The 15,795-nt window shown below is 41.2% G+C and overlaps 1 protein-coding gene across 1 annotated transcript in view; it reads right to left on the bottom strand.

Annotated features, from left to right (window-relative positions):
• Window positions 1-11,810, bottom strand: part of immt (inner membrane mitochondrial protein) — a 49,474-nt gene extending 37,664 nt beyond the window's left edge. The window contains exons 1-4 of the mRNA XM_022757118.1: window positions 11,662-11,810; window positions 10,416-10,483; window positions 10,130-10,316; window positions 7,629-7,773 (exon numbers count right to left, since the gene is read on the bottom strand). Of these exons, the coding sequence (XP_022612839.1) occupies window positions 7,629-7,773; window positions 10,130-10,316; window positions 10,416-10,483; window positions 11,662-11,703 (442 nt within the window). The 5' untranslated portion in view covers window positions 11,704-11,810. The remainder of the gene's footprint in view (window positions 1-7,628; window positions 7,774-10,129; window positions 10,317-10,415; window positions 10,484-11,661) is intronic.
• Window positions 11,811-15,795: the final 3,985 nt, after the last annotated feature.

Here is a 15,795-nt window from a genome sequence, read left to right as displayed (position 1 = left end):
GTCTCGATTATTTTTTCTTCTGCCACTCCAAAAAGAGTGACACGAACAGAAAAGATGGTTCTCTCCGTTGCCTGTCGTGCCTACGCCGCCTCCTTGCAACAATGACCGCAGCCATCTGTGCGCACGGCTGTGGCAGGTAGCCTAAGACTTGACTTTCAAACGTGCTAAATATAGACGCAAAAATAATCAGCGCAATTAGTTTGAGGTTTGGTAAATCACATTGCGTGCGCAAAATGATTCTATTTGCATCTACTCCTCCCAATATTTTGCGCGTTCTGGCAGGCACGCCTATATTGCATATTCATGAAGGCAGAAGCGCAAAATGGATAGCGCGTGTTATTTTGCTTGACTGACAGACGCAATCCTCGGTGCGCCCGGTTGGTAGATCAGCATCAACATGTGTTTGCGCGTGCTGTCGCGTTTGCGCACGTTTTTACGCACGCAAAGCTTTAGTAAATCAGGCCCTAAGAGACTGCAGGTCGCTGCAGTACTATGGTAAAACACCGGATCCAGATCTGAGACTGTGTTCTTTGTGGAATGATATCTGTTAAGTGTTTGTGCTTCCTGTCATCAATTCCTCTCACACCAAGACTGACAAGTCCCTTTAGTTTATCAAACAAATGTTTTCTCCTTTTTTCTTTTTAATATTTATGAATATTTCTAATATTTAACTTTGTGTTTGAGTGTGTGTTTGCTGCTTTTCAGTGGATTCACTCTATTATTTAACTGTGATCCAGACTTCAATGCTACTATCGTGGATCAGGACTGGTCTCTAAAACATTCTAGATCTGCTAATCCACAAACAGAGATTGAAAGAGTTGATCTGGCGCTCTGTTATGAAAAGGTGTCTTCAGACTGTTTTTGGCTTCTTTTAAAGGACCTATTCTGACTGCAGGTTCTGGTCTGGGACTGCTCCTCAGGTCTTGGTCTTCAAGGGACCATGGAAGTACTTATCAAGCATTCCACTGATTAGACAATAAAAGCAGAATAAAAATATAGGAATAAAAACAAGAATAAATAAATTGATTTTACAAATGAATTAATTAATCCACAATTAATTAATTACATTTCTAAGTATTTCATTAATTGATATTTGAATGGAAAAGACAAAGGGATTATAAAAGAATTTACATTAATCTATCAATAAATAATAAAAGTTCTAATTAAAAAGTCATTAATAAACACCTAAATAAATAATGGCATGTCTGAATTTGAAAATTCAGTGTCCACCATGTCTGTGTGTCCATACCCTTCACTGTCTCATCTCTTAAGTCTAGAGACACCACAGAGATCTACAGGAAGCTAAAGTAGGAGAGAGGACAGCTTACCCTCAGATGTCTCTGTGGACACAGAAAACAACAGAGTGCACATAAAACACTGACATTTCAACATTATTAAAATGAGTCAGACACAGTAACAAAGTCTCCGACATCATGGTTCAGTCTCTGTCTCCCTTTGGGGCCCCATAGACTGGTCTTACCTGTGGGCTCTTGTGAACATTGACCAGTGCAATCCTAGAGGAAACACTGCATTGACCCCTAACTTCTGGTCTGAAAGAAACAACCTTCTACTGTGGTTAATTATGAAGTCCATCACTCTATATTTTTTTTAATTCTGCAGACTTCATTAACTCTCTATCTAATGAACAAGTCAAATTCAATCAGAAGAGGTTGAGAGATTCTTTTTAACCTCAACATTAAATAAATCAAATTATGTTAATGTAACATGATAAAGAACATAATATGTTTTAACATTCCAGAAATGTGGTCACACATCATGGGGGTCGACCGATGTGGCTTTTTTCGGGGCCGTTATTGTTCATTAGTGATTAAGGAGACTGATAACTGATATGAGGAACTGGTATATACAAAAACACACACAAGTGCAGTTGCTGCCCAAACTTCAACAAAACTGACTGTGATTGGCTAAACTCAGGGCATTTTTTACATGTTGTTCTGTTCTAGCAGGAGATATCACAGCAGCTTTATTGCAGATCAACTTCTGTTAGGGCATGTACATGTGTGCATACATATCTTGTTATGGTTGTGGGGACAAACTTTGGTTCGAAACCATCATTGTGAGGTCACTTTGGCCTCGCAGTTTCAAAGAGCTTTTTGAGGGATACCTGCAGTGACTGAGGTCAGAGTTGGGATAATTCTCTACAACATGAATGAAACTCAAAGTAACGTCCTCTGTAGAGATTAAAACGTGTGGATACACACCAAGCTGCAGGCACATTCAAAGTTTCTTCAAGAATTTTCTAGTTATGTGCCTGCAATGCAATAGCATTGAAGGCATATATTATTATCCTGCATACTCGTCTTATTCATTATTAATAGTATTATTGATAACACTAGTACCTATAGGTATAAGATTATTTCCACTATAACACTTAACGATTAACATCAGATACAATAAAACCATTACCTCTGGGTAACTGGGGTAACTGTTCTTATTTTCACTGTTACAATTAACAATCAACAGTATATACTGCTGTTTATTGGGACTGGGTTGAAAAACAATCGATTCTCCTATTACAATCGATCTTCATTTGAATAATCGACCAATATCGATTCATAAAACCCAAGATCGATCTTTTAATATAGGTCCTTTGCTCTCCTGTGGATGTGTGAAGCTGTCACAACGAGATCTGGTCAGGTGAGTGTAGGTCTAGAGCTGCCGGAGCCACCGTGCGGTATGACGTTACGTCACTTTTTTTCTCAAAGTGAGAATCCAGTTAAAATGTATATTCATTTTTAAAAGCTTGAAGATCCGATCTTTGATTTGCTTTTAATAGTTCTCTACATGACACACGTGACTTCATGTAGGGAGCTAATAAAAACAAATCAAATAGTCAAAGTTGTCATACTGACATTAAAGTAGGGATGCCCCGATCATGTTTTTCTGCCACTGATACCAATACTGATCATCTATGAGTGAGATTGGCCGATTCACAGTCAGTACCGATCATTTTTGGTGACATTGCTAGGCTCCAAACTGTGACGTATGCAACTATTTTTGTGAGTGTGTGAGTTAAAATTACACATGGTCATTGCATGATCATTACTGATTAGGCTGTTTTGGTGCACTTCATATTTGAAAGTGTTTTTTTTTTCCTTCACTGGCTCAGTTGGTCTGAATACCTGCACTTTCATCAGAATGCAGGAGCAGACAGGGACAGACAGAGACACCAAGCTAAGTCATTACCCATGGTTGCAGTATGAGAGCAATGCTATATTGTGTGCATAGTGTAAGCAGTGTGGCCTGTTCATTGCAGACAACTCTAAGCTTAAATTGCGTTGATTGGTAATAAATTTAAACTCCTGCAATTTAAGCACAAAACCTGCCGGGACTGAGCACCTCCTCTCTTCATTTCAGAGGGAGAGCGAAATGGTCATCAAATTAAAGACAGAGAAAGAGAGTTCCTCAGACCATTGGGGCAAAGTGAGAAATATCCATAAATCAGTTACTGTCAATTATTCCCATTCTGCTGCTGCTCTCGGGCCGTGTGCATGCAAAGAGGTCAGTGAATGAGTTACTATGGTTACCGCAATGCTGTGTGTCTCAGTTGCTCTGAAACTTTGTCATGATTCCGTAAAGGGTTTTTGGGTTAGTATGCCTTTACAAAAATCATGAGTGTTATTGTTCCTCATTACTGAAATCTAATCGTATAATTTTACATTTTTGTTGAACATAATTCAAGAAGAGGAAGCCTCAGAGCCTCCTTCATGAAGATATAGGCTATATTTAAAAAAGGGGCAACCAAATCATGGCTGCAACCATTGAAAGTTAGTCTGGAGCCCTGCATTGCAGATGGCATACATTATATCAGTCCCACATACTTTGTAAAAGTTCCACACGCCAAAACAAGTTTTGTTTGTGTGGCCTGCCGCGCACCAGCATAGTGAACAAGGTGGGAGGCGGGACTACACTACACAGCACACAGTGCTTCTCTCAGCCGCAGACACCAGAGTATTAACCACAGGTGATCAGTTTTGAGGTGATCAGTGACTAGAAGCATAATTTGCCAATCTACGATCACTGTTTTTAAGGAAAATCAAATGATAAACTGCTTTGGGTCCATTCATAATGTACACATTCAAATTCTTAATAATGCAACAGGTTAGAGGAACAATTAGTTAGCATTAGTTATCTGAGAAACTCATTCATATCCAAGAAAAATTGATATTGTAACTGAAATATCTCTAACTGAATCAATATCAAATCAGGAATCGAACCTAAACTTTATGAATCGGAATCAAAACGATTCAGGAATCAGTTGCAGTACCCAGCCCCACTGTTCATGGTCTCTCTCTCTCCTCCCTCTCTCTCATCCCCCACCCCCTCTTTTTCCTCTCAAACCCAACTGGTCAAGGCAGATGGTCGCCAACCCTGAGCTCGGTTCTGTTGGAGATTTCTTCTTGTTAAAAGGGAGTTTTTCCTCCCGTCGCCAAGTGCTTGCTCTTTGTGGGAACTGGTGGGTTTCTCTCTTTAGAAAAAGTAAGGTACTGACCTTACCCTGTAAAGTGCCTTGATATAATGTATATTATGATTTGGAGCTATATAAATAAACTTGGAAATTGAAACTGATTAAGTGTCAAGTGAGCTATCGGAGCTCTGTACTACCGACTTTACCTGAAGAAGGTGAGCATAAACTTATTTTTGCACACAGAGCTTGTCAGTTACTGCTCACTTCTCTAGTCCACTTGCAGCTATAACTAGCTGGGTTTAACTTGATATTACATTATTCACGCATTATACAGGATGGGTGGTAACCCTAATGCAGAGTTTGCTCCACTGCTGAGAAGAAGACGATTCCCTTTTTCCCTTCCTTTTTTCTTGTTTTCGACAATCAACTGTTTAGAGCTGCTTGTATAGTACCTGTGCGTGCACAATGCAAGCTTGTTCAAACCATTGTTTCATAGGTATCTGTCTGTATTTGTATGTACTTCTTGCTGTTCTTGGTTAAATGTTAAAGTGTGAACAATAATTTTTTTTTTGGTCATTGAGGGACGGGATAGTTGTTTCTCTGCTTTGTTTTAGAAGAAATATTGCACTGTCTAAAATCTCAAATGTCCTGTACCCTCAATTTTTATATTTTACTAATGGTCACAACTTTAATACTCGGCATCAAGAGGTTGTTTTTTATTTCCAGTCCCAAAAACTAATGCAAGGCAGTGCACTGTTCTGTACAGAGGAAAGAAAACATGGAATGATTTACTATCAGATATTTCACATTTAAAAGTGTTTTTAAGAGGAGTTTAAAGAAATACCTAATGGCACAGAACACCAGCCCCTCTAACACAGGTCATGTTTTACTACGTAATATCTGAATATGATCATTAATGAGGAACTTGTGGTTATTTTTATTTCTGTTTTTATTTATTAAACTCATTTTATCCTTCAGTCACTGTATATCGTGTTTTTGGTGGTATTATTGTTTTTTGAGCTGGATCAACTGTTTTACTTTTACTTTAGATAAAGCATGGAACTTGAACTTAAGTAACTTTTACATCACTGGAGTCCAGGAAAAGTAGTTGCTCCCTTGGTAGTGGCTAATGGGGATCCATAATAAATAAAATACAACAATTTATAAAAACTGTTCATTATAAACTTCATGAAGGAGGAGTTATTACAGGACTGTTGTAGTAGACTGATCAGTTTTAGCTAGATGTTCCAAATAAACTGAGTGTATACGTGTAATTATCAGTTGTATACACAGGCTGTAAAGAGCCTGACTGGAATTCATTGGCTGATTTCAGTGCTGTTCTCACTGGGAAACTAAGTATGAGCGATGAAATACCAATGTATATACACCTCGTAACCTGAAGATATTCTTTATTCTAATAGTTTAATCATATGATATCATTATTATCATCATCATTTAACATGTATTACCTCCCCTTTTAAAAACATAACAATAACAGTTTAACTGGCTTTGTACAGTTTTGATTTTACTCATCTTGAATAAAATATCTGCATCAGAAGCAAAGTAGCTCATTTTTTAATTAATTTAAAATCTTTAATCGGATCCAATAATCTGCCAGGCTGATAATCGGTTGACCCCTTGCCTATAAACAAATAAATCCATTCAGACCAAAATCCCAGTTTCCCTTTTAATTAAATGGGAAACTGGAGTTTTGGACCCAACTACACATACAGCTATAAATGATTACACTTCAAGATTGTTGCTCTTACAGCCTAAATGATTTACTGCATTTACCCCTCAAAGCAGAAGGTTCAGCAGTCTCCATTTTATTCTGATCACCACCACACCAACAGAGGGACCTGGAGTTCATGTATTTTAAGTGAGGGGGTTTTAACCAGTGCTTGTTCTCTCTCTCTCTCACACAGCTCCACTCACTTGCAGTGATGTTGCTAGGTATGCGTCCTGCGTCCCTGACGCATTAAAATCTGAAAGGACACAGTAAACTCACTATCCATGCGTCCCAGGGACGCAACTCATTTTTCCCATGAAAAACGATACACTGTGAACAACAACTCGTGTTTAAAATCACAGTAACTAGCAAAAGTAACTTCGCTGTCAGCAGACCAGGCAAGCGCTGTTTCAACCCTCTGCGCATCTACTCCGCGCAGACGTGATCCCCTGTGTACAGTATCGCGACATGCTAGTTTAGCCACTACCACAACAATTAGCCAGTCACCGCGGATTTCATTTCAACAATTAAAGATACGAACTTCATAGTGGTAAATAAACTCATGTTTCCACTGCTCGATGCTGTGTTCACTCATGTCGACAATGTTTTAACGTCTAGGGGACGTGCTGTAATGAAATAAATAAAACATACTCCGGTGGCGGTGATGAAAAATACTTTAACAGACTTTCCACTGTGTTAGGTAAGTTTCATTTGGGTGCTAAAAGTTTCACAGTGATTGACTCAGTTCATTTGATTTAGTTGATGTTCTTATTTTGGTGACAATTTATTTGTTGACTCTGTCATGGTGATGAGAATGTTTTGTTTATGTGTTAAAATCAGCACTTTTATTGATAATTTATTTTGGTACTACAGACACCATTTTGTTTTCATTTGAATTTTAGTAATTTATTTTGGTGCTATTTATGTTGCTACAAAAATGCTATTTTATTTGAATTTTGTATGTCATGCCGCTGTGACAGTTTTGCAATAAACTTTTCAGATTTGGAATCTTATTTGTTTAATTTCAGATACATTTTGAACATACATGAATATATCTGTTAATTATAACCGTATCATACCACCATCAAAGGAGTTTAACACTACAATTTAAGAAATAGAAGAATATATTTTTATTGGGACCCATTTGGGACCCATTGAATTTCCCAGGGACCCACTCATATCACCACCTGTGGGTCCTGGGGACTCACTACATTGAAAACCTATCAACATCACTGCACTTGGTTTGATAATTAAATAAATAAATAGATAAATTACAGTATCATAAACTGGGTTAAGATTCAGGACAGAATGAGGTCATTGTAAAAAGTTTCCAGTCTGAGGTGATGTCACCACACAGTGGTACAGCGCTGACACACTGCTGCCCTCTAGTGCCCGCTCCTCACTTCACAGCAGCAGGTGACAGACTTAAGACAACTGTGACAGCAGTGGACAATAAGCCTGAAGACTTACCCTCTATGCTCTGTGCAGGCTGTGTGGGGACAGGACGCATCTCTTTGGCTGAACCTTCTGCTGCCTCCTTAACCTTCTTCTCTGACTTGGCTTTAGATGCCTTCACCTGTTTGTCCATCATGGAGGGAGGCTGGGCCTTCTCCATCTTAACAGCAGAAATAGCAGCCATTTTAACTGTGTAAAGCCACATATGATATTCAGTTCTGGACAAAGTCATATCCAACAACAAGACATTTTAGATGGAATTTAAATTACTTGAACTTCATGATTCAATGTAATGATCAAGTCAGGTGTTTTTGGCCCTGATGCTGATCAGAGTTTTTTGTTGCTGCAAATCTTCAACAGAGTCTGATCAGGTGGTTACATTCAATACTAAATATTGATTAAATATGTATCTGACACAGTGAAATAACAGCTGAAGCCGTCTAAATCTGGAACACATTTTTCAAACTACTGAAGGTCTTGTTTGGCAGATTAATTTCAATTATTGATCCGATATTAAGGACAGTTTAACTGAGGGAATGCCACTCCTGAAACTGACATGAGACGATCATCTAGAGAGAGGAGGTACTACTCTGTCTGATTTGATGGAACTACAGAAACACACAGATTTTACAGGGTTGGGTCATTTACTTCATAAACAGTCTTTAGCAATGTAGAGAACCCATAAACATGACCAATGATGAGTTCTGTCATCATACTCACAGAATTAAAATTAATTGTTAACAACTAATAACTGAATTAACTTTTAACAGCTAAACATGAATAACTGCTATCTGAATGTTTACTACACTGAGACTTCATTGCAAAAAAAAAAGAAGAAAACTTGCATTCGAACTCCGATATTGATCAAGGACGAGTGAAATTCTGTAAAAATGCTTAGCTGCTACGTTTTCTTCAGTTCAGTTTAGTTTCACCATTAACTCCACACCAAGGTACACAAGTTCGATGCTTCAACGAACGAACAGCAATTGTACATATTGCCGTTTCATTTCTGATGTCTGAGAGAGGATCTTAGGGAAGAACAGTAAAGAACAGAGTCGATCACAGGCACAAAATAATTTTTCATATTCACACTCTAAAGCTACGTTTCAACCAAAAAGTACCTAGAACTTTAAGTTCCAGTTCCAGTTTTTTTTTTTACCTTCTCCCAGACCTGTTTCGCAGTGTGGAAAATGTGTTTGCTTGCTCGCTCGCTTGCTGCAGACTTTTAAACATTGCGGGTGAAATAAAATGCAGTGAGCGCTCGACCAGTCAGAAATGTTCAGCACTGCACACTACACCCCCAAAGCTCCTGAACCTTTGGAAAGTACCACTCTCAACCAGGGACTTTTTTGGGGGTCGACCAATTACCCTGGAACTAAATATAGACCCTGCTTCCTGCCATAGTTCCTCAAAAGGTTTCTGGGGGAGGTTTCTGCAGTGGAAAGGCGGCTTAATGTTCATTCTCATATGTAGTGAGAGTGTAGAGCCAGCTGTCATAAAACACAGCAGCTGTGTAACACCAGTAGGCTGAGGAAGAACAACACAGTAGAGTCCGGTAAAGATCTATCTTTGTATTTGTGTCCCAGTAAAAACACATCTGCACTACATGCTGTGTGCATGTTGTCAAGTGATCACAGTCACATGAACAGCATATGGGACTGTCAGGACAGAAAGCAAAGAAGAAAACTGATGTGAGCTCAGTTTGTGTTTGGTGTACAGATATGAGCTCTGACTCTGGCTCAATTAAATGAAGTTTTATCCATTTGACACTGTAAAATATCTTTGGTTCATTATAAACTGTGTTTGGACTAATCAGACTGTCAGAGGACGTCAGTAGAGTAGACAGTCCTTCATAGGACGTCAGTAGAGTAAACAGTCCTTCAGCGGACGTCAGTAAAGTATGCGGTCCTTCATAGGACCTAGAGTAACTGGTCCTTCAACGTGGCCTAATACACATTCACGTTCACACTGCTAAAAGAATGTGGCCACACGTGGTCCATACTACTTCTGAATGTGGTCTGACTGATTGGATCTCAAATGCATCCTCAGTGCGTCTAGGGTGTGTCCACACCTTAACTTAGAGCTGACCACTGGTCATCACCTGAGATGAATGTTAATACCAGATCTATACAGGTCTGAAGAGGACTGAATTCTATTCAGGATTCTATTGTATTCAGTGTGTCTTGCAAGCTAAGATCTGTCTGCAGCTGTCAGGCTGTCAGGTCAACACACACAGTGACAGACTCTCAGTCTCTGTTCAACACAGTGAACGTCTGTACTGTCTGTACTGACAGTTCATGTGAAGCTGTGTGATTATTCAATATAAATCCCTGCTCTTCAGTTTTTAACCAGTTTATCTGATCATGTGACTTTACACACTTTTACATTCAAGTAAATAACAATGTTGCTCTGCTGTTGATTGTAAAGGTAAATGCAAGATCCCAGGATTCACACAACACTGGTGTTTATCTGATGTGACAAACAGTCTAATCTAATGAAGAGGGCTTTCCAGTTACCTCTTTCTTGACTGGGAGGCCATCTTGAGAAGGGGGTCCCAGAGCCACACCCAGCAGCCAGTCGGAGTATGGAACATTGCTCTCCACAGCTGCTCTGAACTTGTGGTCCCATTTGGCGTAGAGTATCGTACCTCCAATGCCTCCGCCTACTGTCACCAAGCCAGCAGCAACCACTTTAGCAGCTCCACTGTGGTGGAAGAGGACAGACATGAAACTGAGGGCTGTGTGTGTGTGTGTGTGTGTGTGTGTGTGTGTGTGTGTGTGTGTGTGTGTGTGTGTGTATTACCTAGACTCTCCTGTGGTGTAGTGCCGGGAGTGTTGCAGATTAGTTAGAGGAGTCCTCCCACAGTGCTTCTAAAGAGAGAACAGGAGAGAGAGGAAGAGAGAAAATTAATTTAATATCGGCCACAGCTAGTTCATGAAATGACCTCCAATGTCTCAAACACACACAATGGCCATATTTCCTGCCTAACTGCACATTACCCTTTGCCTGCAGCACGAGCAGCACACCCCACTTATGCAAATACAACATTCAAAATAACAAAGCTGCTGCAGACAGGTGTCAACAGAGACTGATGTCAGATAATGCTTCAAGCATAAAGGAGATGTTTCCTCACATCTCTAACCTCTGAACTAAAGGTGCTAGGGCCGAGACTAAGGACACCAGTGAGGGAATGTTCGCTTCTGGTGCTGTGTCCTGGTAGACAAAAGACAATTTCACTTTAGTACAGACTAAAGTCGTATTTTATTCTGTTGTTCTGGATGTAGCCCATGTCTCTGCAAAGGTGATGCAAATATTGTCCAAACACCAGTCCAACAAATTCATTCATTATTACAACATGTCAAGTTATCACAATTTTCTCTGACAACAAAAATCCCTTAAACCACAATGTAATAACTAGAACAAAATTTTATTACTTTAAACACAGCAACTAATATTTGAGACGGTTATCATAATGTCAATATATTTGTTACACTGTAGAAACGTCACATTATCCAAAGCAATGGAGTTCTCGGTTTTAACCACTAGGTGAAGCTAAACGCTCGGAATTAGAGGGCTTAGCCCTGGGCCGTGTCACGATCCTTGTCCTGGTTCTAGCGGACAGCACTGACCATTTTTAATTTAAGTCACAGAGTATCTGAGTCACACATGAAGCCGACATGTACAGGCAGATCTGTGGGAATGTAGGGCAGGACCGCCCGGGGCTTTTAGATAGCGCTGCTTTAGAGCAGAAATGTAGTGACCCAAACACACAACAGTTGCTAAACTCGTTAGCTTTAGCCAATTGTCACTTGAAGCTAACAAGTAGCTCTGACATTGTGCTCGTTCGTCACCGGCTCTTCCTGGTGACAGCTTCACTAAAGAGTCGTGTTACTTCTGCAGTCTAACGTTAGCTCACGTTTTAAGGTCAACATCCCGCCTCTGTTCACTGCAGACCCGCTGTGGCACCTTGAGGGTCACTGAATGACAACACGCTAATGCTAACATGGCAGCTGACGGCGGGTCGGAGGAGGCTCTCTGCGGCTCTTACCCGGGCTGTGGCGTTAGCTCCTCTCAGACAAGCCCTCAGCATGGTCTTCGGTCACTTTGTTCTCAAACACTGATCACTTTAACCTGCACAGAGAACTGACTCCTTTCTCCTCGTTTTCCTTTTCCTTTCCACTCTTCTTCTTCCTCGTATTTTACGTCGTTTGAACGCTTGTGTGCGCAACACTGCCCCCGTCAGCCACATGAATGCAGCACCCCGGAAATCCCGCTACAACTAGTCAATTTATTGAACTGTGAGCCAGACTTAAAGCTCCATATGTAACAGAGTTCGAAAATGCACTTTATTAATTTTTGTTTTCAAATTGTATTTGGGGATTTTATTTATCATTTATTTATTTTGCTGAGTATTTGTGAATTTTATCTCAATCGGTTATTATTAGTTATTATATTATTTTATTGGTATTTTTATTTGCATTTCCTGAGGAAACTACCTTTTTGGCCGTCACCTCTTTCTGTACCTCTTGGGTTACTGTAGGTCATCATGTGAGCCCCTCACAGTGCTGTGTGCATTGATGAGGGTAAGTTGTGTTGAAAAATGCTGCTGTGATTGTTAATTGTTTTCTTTAAAAAAACGATCTGTTTATGTTGAGATTTTTTGGCACATATTGAAATACCGGTAACATTATGTAGCTGTTTTATGTTGTTTTATCCATAAATATACGTTTTATGGATGTTTTTGTTTTCGTGCCATTTGTACTACAGCAGGCTGCTGCGTAATGTAAACCAGGCAGCGCTGCAGAGCCTTTAGCATTTTAGCACACATTTTCTCATTGTTATTTTACTTGTTTAGGTGCAGAAAGAGTCCAGAAGACTGGTACATGTGTTTTTGTCTTCTGCAGGTATGTTTCCTTTGTTAAATGTAATTATTTTCGCTGTCTGTTTAGTTTTATCCCGCATATACAGTGGTTTCTTTTTGTCCACTAGGTGTCACTGTTCCCATATTGTTTATTATGGTTCGAGATTCATTAGTTAAAAAACAAAGTGTTTTCCTGTCTGTTATTAGCTTTTATTTAGTAAAGTGTAAGAGTGCATCTCTATGCATTGTAAAAGAAAATGTCATCATTGTCAATGAAATCACACAGTGCTGTGCTGCATTGATGAGGGTGCAGAAAGAGTCCAGAAGACTGGTACATGTGCAAATAAATGCAGGAAAACAACCCCTGACTCATCATTATCCACACCGGATCCAAACCCGTTACACTGGTGCCGTGACCCTTTGGATCTTCAGATCAGCTTGATGCTCATTGCCGCGGATGCTGTACCGCTGTCCTGATCTGTGTTTCAGGATTATTGTATGGTCAGGTTTATGATAGACTGCAGATTTTGGCATAGAGGCTTGACTTGTTTGTTCCTTGCGTTTATGACTTTTACTTACTGTTGTATATCATTTTGCTTCCTGTGTTAACTGTTTATTAATCCAGTTTCTGTAAAAAAAAAAAAAAAAAAAAAGAAGGGAACAAAACTTACACAACGCAAGTACTGGTTGATAACAGCAGCTAAAGTAAATATGGATGGGTTTACTACTTTTAATTTGTCAAAAGGTAGGGGTGTCTGGCTTAATGATATTTCTGTTAGCAGGGATGTGGGACATACTCAGTTCATAGCTGATGGTTGTGCTGATACAGGGTTGGATCAGAGCCCGGGTTGTACACCTGTTAGTAGGTCCATGAGTGAGGGTCCCCATACTTCCAGACCCGGCCGTGATGTTAATGCCATTCACCAGCTCACTGACATGATGGGGCAGTTAGGTGCTCAGATTGGTGAGTCCATTGTTGCAAAGCTGATGTCAGCTGGTGTTGTGAATACTAGTAGTATCCCCCAGACATCTTCTGCCACCCAGGACACACACTGTGATATTACCAGTCTTCAACCTCCACATGTGACAGTTCATGCTAAATCTGATAAAGGACTCCAGACGTTCAGAGGTGACAACACTGACAAATACCCAGTTCTGTCAGGGTCTGTGGTAAGTAGGGGTGGACCCAAAATGCAGCCAACACTTGGGAGACGGTGCAGACAGGTTTATTAAACAAAAGAACTTAAACAAGCAAGGAAAAACCACAAGGAACAGCAGGCCAAAACACGAGAAGCACAGGGGATGACAACAGGCAACATGGACAGACTAAGGACAAACCGGACATGAACAGCTTGGGGAAGAACCAGACATGAACAGGCAACGCGACCAGATGATGACAAACCCAGAGATAAACAGACAAAAGGGAGCACAAAGACTATATAGACACAGGAGGCAAGGGTGATTGCACACAGGTGAAACACATTAGGGCGGGGCAGACAATCACCACACAGAAACAGGACCAGGACAGGAAGCAAAAACACTGACACACAAGGAAACCAATTACAAAATAAAACAGGAAGTGTGAACCATGACCATGACAAGTACAGGACTGGATTGCCTTGACCAAAACTCATCTCAGAAAGCAAGACATTCCTGTGTATGACCAAGCTGAAGAAATTATGAGTCATTTGATGGGCAAGGCCAAAGCTGTTGTGAAGATTGCTTTGCGTAGTGATCCTACACTTGATGTTAAACAGAAACCTGAACTGACATACAATGTTCTTCTCCACTATTTTAGTGAGGCTCCCTCATGTCTCCCACTCGCAGACTTTTATGCTACTCTGCCCAAGCACGGAGAGAACCCAGTTGACTACTGGATAAGACTGAACAAGGCCGCAGACCTGGCTCTTGAGGGCCTGCACAGACAAAGCAAGCGGACAGAAAACATGAGTGATGAAGTGGCTCTCATGTTTGTCAAACACTGCCCTGATCCAGAGCTATCCTGCACTCTCAAGTAAGCCAATTCATGAGTGGACTTCACATGATGTTCAGCTGAGGATTGATGATCATCAGAGAGAGTTGAGGGCTAGGGGCAGAACCACTGGGACTATGCAGCTAAAGAGCCACATCACATCTATCGCCTCTGAACAGCCTAGTCCACCGTCGTCTAGCCTGGCAGCATCTGGGCAACATCATTCTCAGAGTCCCTCACCCTCCTCTCTCCAAGCCCAGCATCATGTGTGTCGCCCTCCTTGCCCCTTTCCTGCACCTGTCCCATCTCATCTGGGGAAAACTGCCAAAGAACACTGCTGTTTCCCCAGGCAGCACTGTTATGACAGAGCCCACATCTTCTCATTCAGCTCCCAGAGGTGTTCTGGTTGCAAAGATTGTAACTCCGCTGTGGGGTGACCGGTGGGTTCCACTAAAGCTCATCAATACATCTGACAAGCCAATGTCGCTGAGACGCAATGCAAAGCTGGCTGATGTCTACTCCTGTGTGGCTCTTGAGGACATGAATGTCGCTGAGCACTCACAGGTCCCCCTGGTCAGCTACTCCCAATCAGCTGTGACACCTGCTGCTGATGCAAACTCTGCCCAGGACAAGCTCAGTTCGGTTGGGCTCAGTACTGTTGACACTGGTCATGTGAAGTGTCGGAGGACTGTAGGGGGAGGTTAGCTGACCTTGTTTTACAGTATGAGGATGTCTTTTCATGCCACCATCTTGATTGTGGGGAGCCAAAGGGCTTTGTACACCGCATACACCTGTCAGACAACAGGTTCCCGTATAGGAGAGTGCCCCCTAGCCAGTACCATAAGCTACGCCAGGTGCTTAGTGAGATGGAGGAAAGGGAGATCATCAGGAAGTCGACCAGTGAGTATGCATCACCATTGGTGCTTGTGTGGGAAAAAAATGGGGATCTCCGCATCTGCACAGACTTTCGCTGGTTGAACAAAAGGACCTTAAAGGATGCTTATCCCCTTCCCCATCAAGCTGATTGTTTGGCAGCTCTGGGGGGCAACTGTCTCTTCAGCACGATGGATTTGACCTCCGGCTTCTACAACATGCCGCTCCACGAGGATGACAGAAAGTACTCAGCCTTTACCACTCCTATGGGCCTTTATGAGTACAACCGTCTGCCGCAGGGCCTCTGCAACAGCCCTGGGAGCTTTATGCGCATGATGACCAGCATTTTTGGAGACCAAAACTATCTGAACCTGCTATGTTACTTGGATGATCTGCTGTTGTTTGCACCTGATGAAGAGACTGCTTTGGTGTGCCTGGAGATGGTGTTTGACAGGCTGCATGGCCATAACTTGAAG

This window comes from Seriola dumerili, unplaced genomic scaffold (genome assembly GCF_002260705.1).
Source record: "Seriola dumerili isolate Sdu_G_001 unplaced genomic scaffold, Sdu_1.0 BDQW01000264.1, whole genome shotgun sequence".
NCBI classification, from domain to species: Eukaryota; Metazoa; Chordata; class Actinopteri; order Carangiformes; family Carangidae; genus Seriola; species Seriola dumerili.
This window is presented reverse-complemented; position numbering and strand designations above follow the sequence as displayed.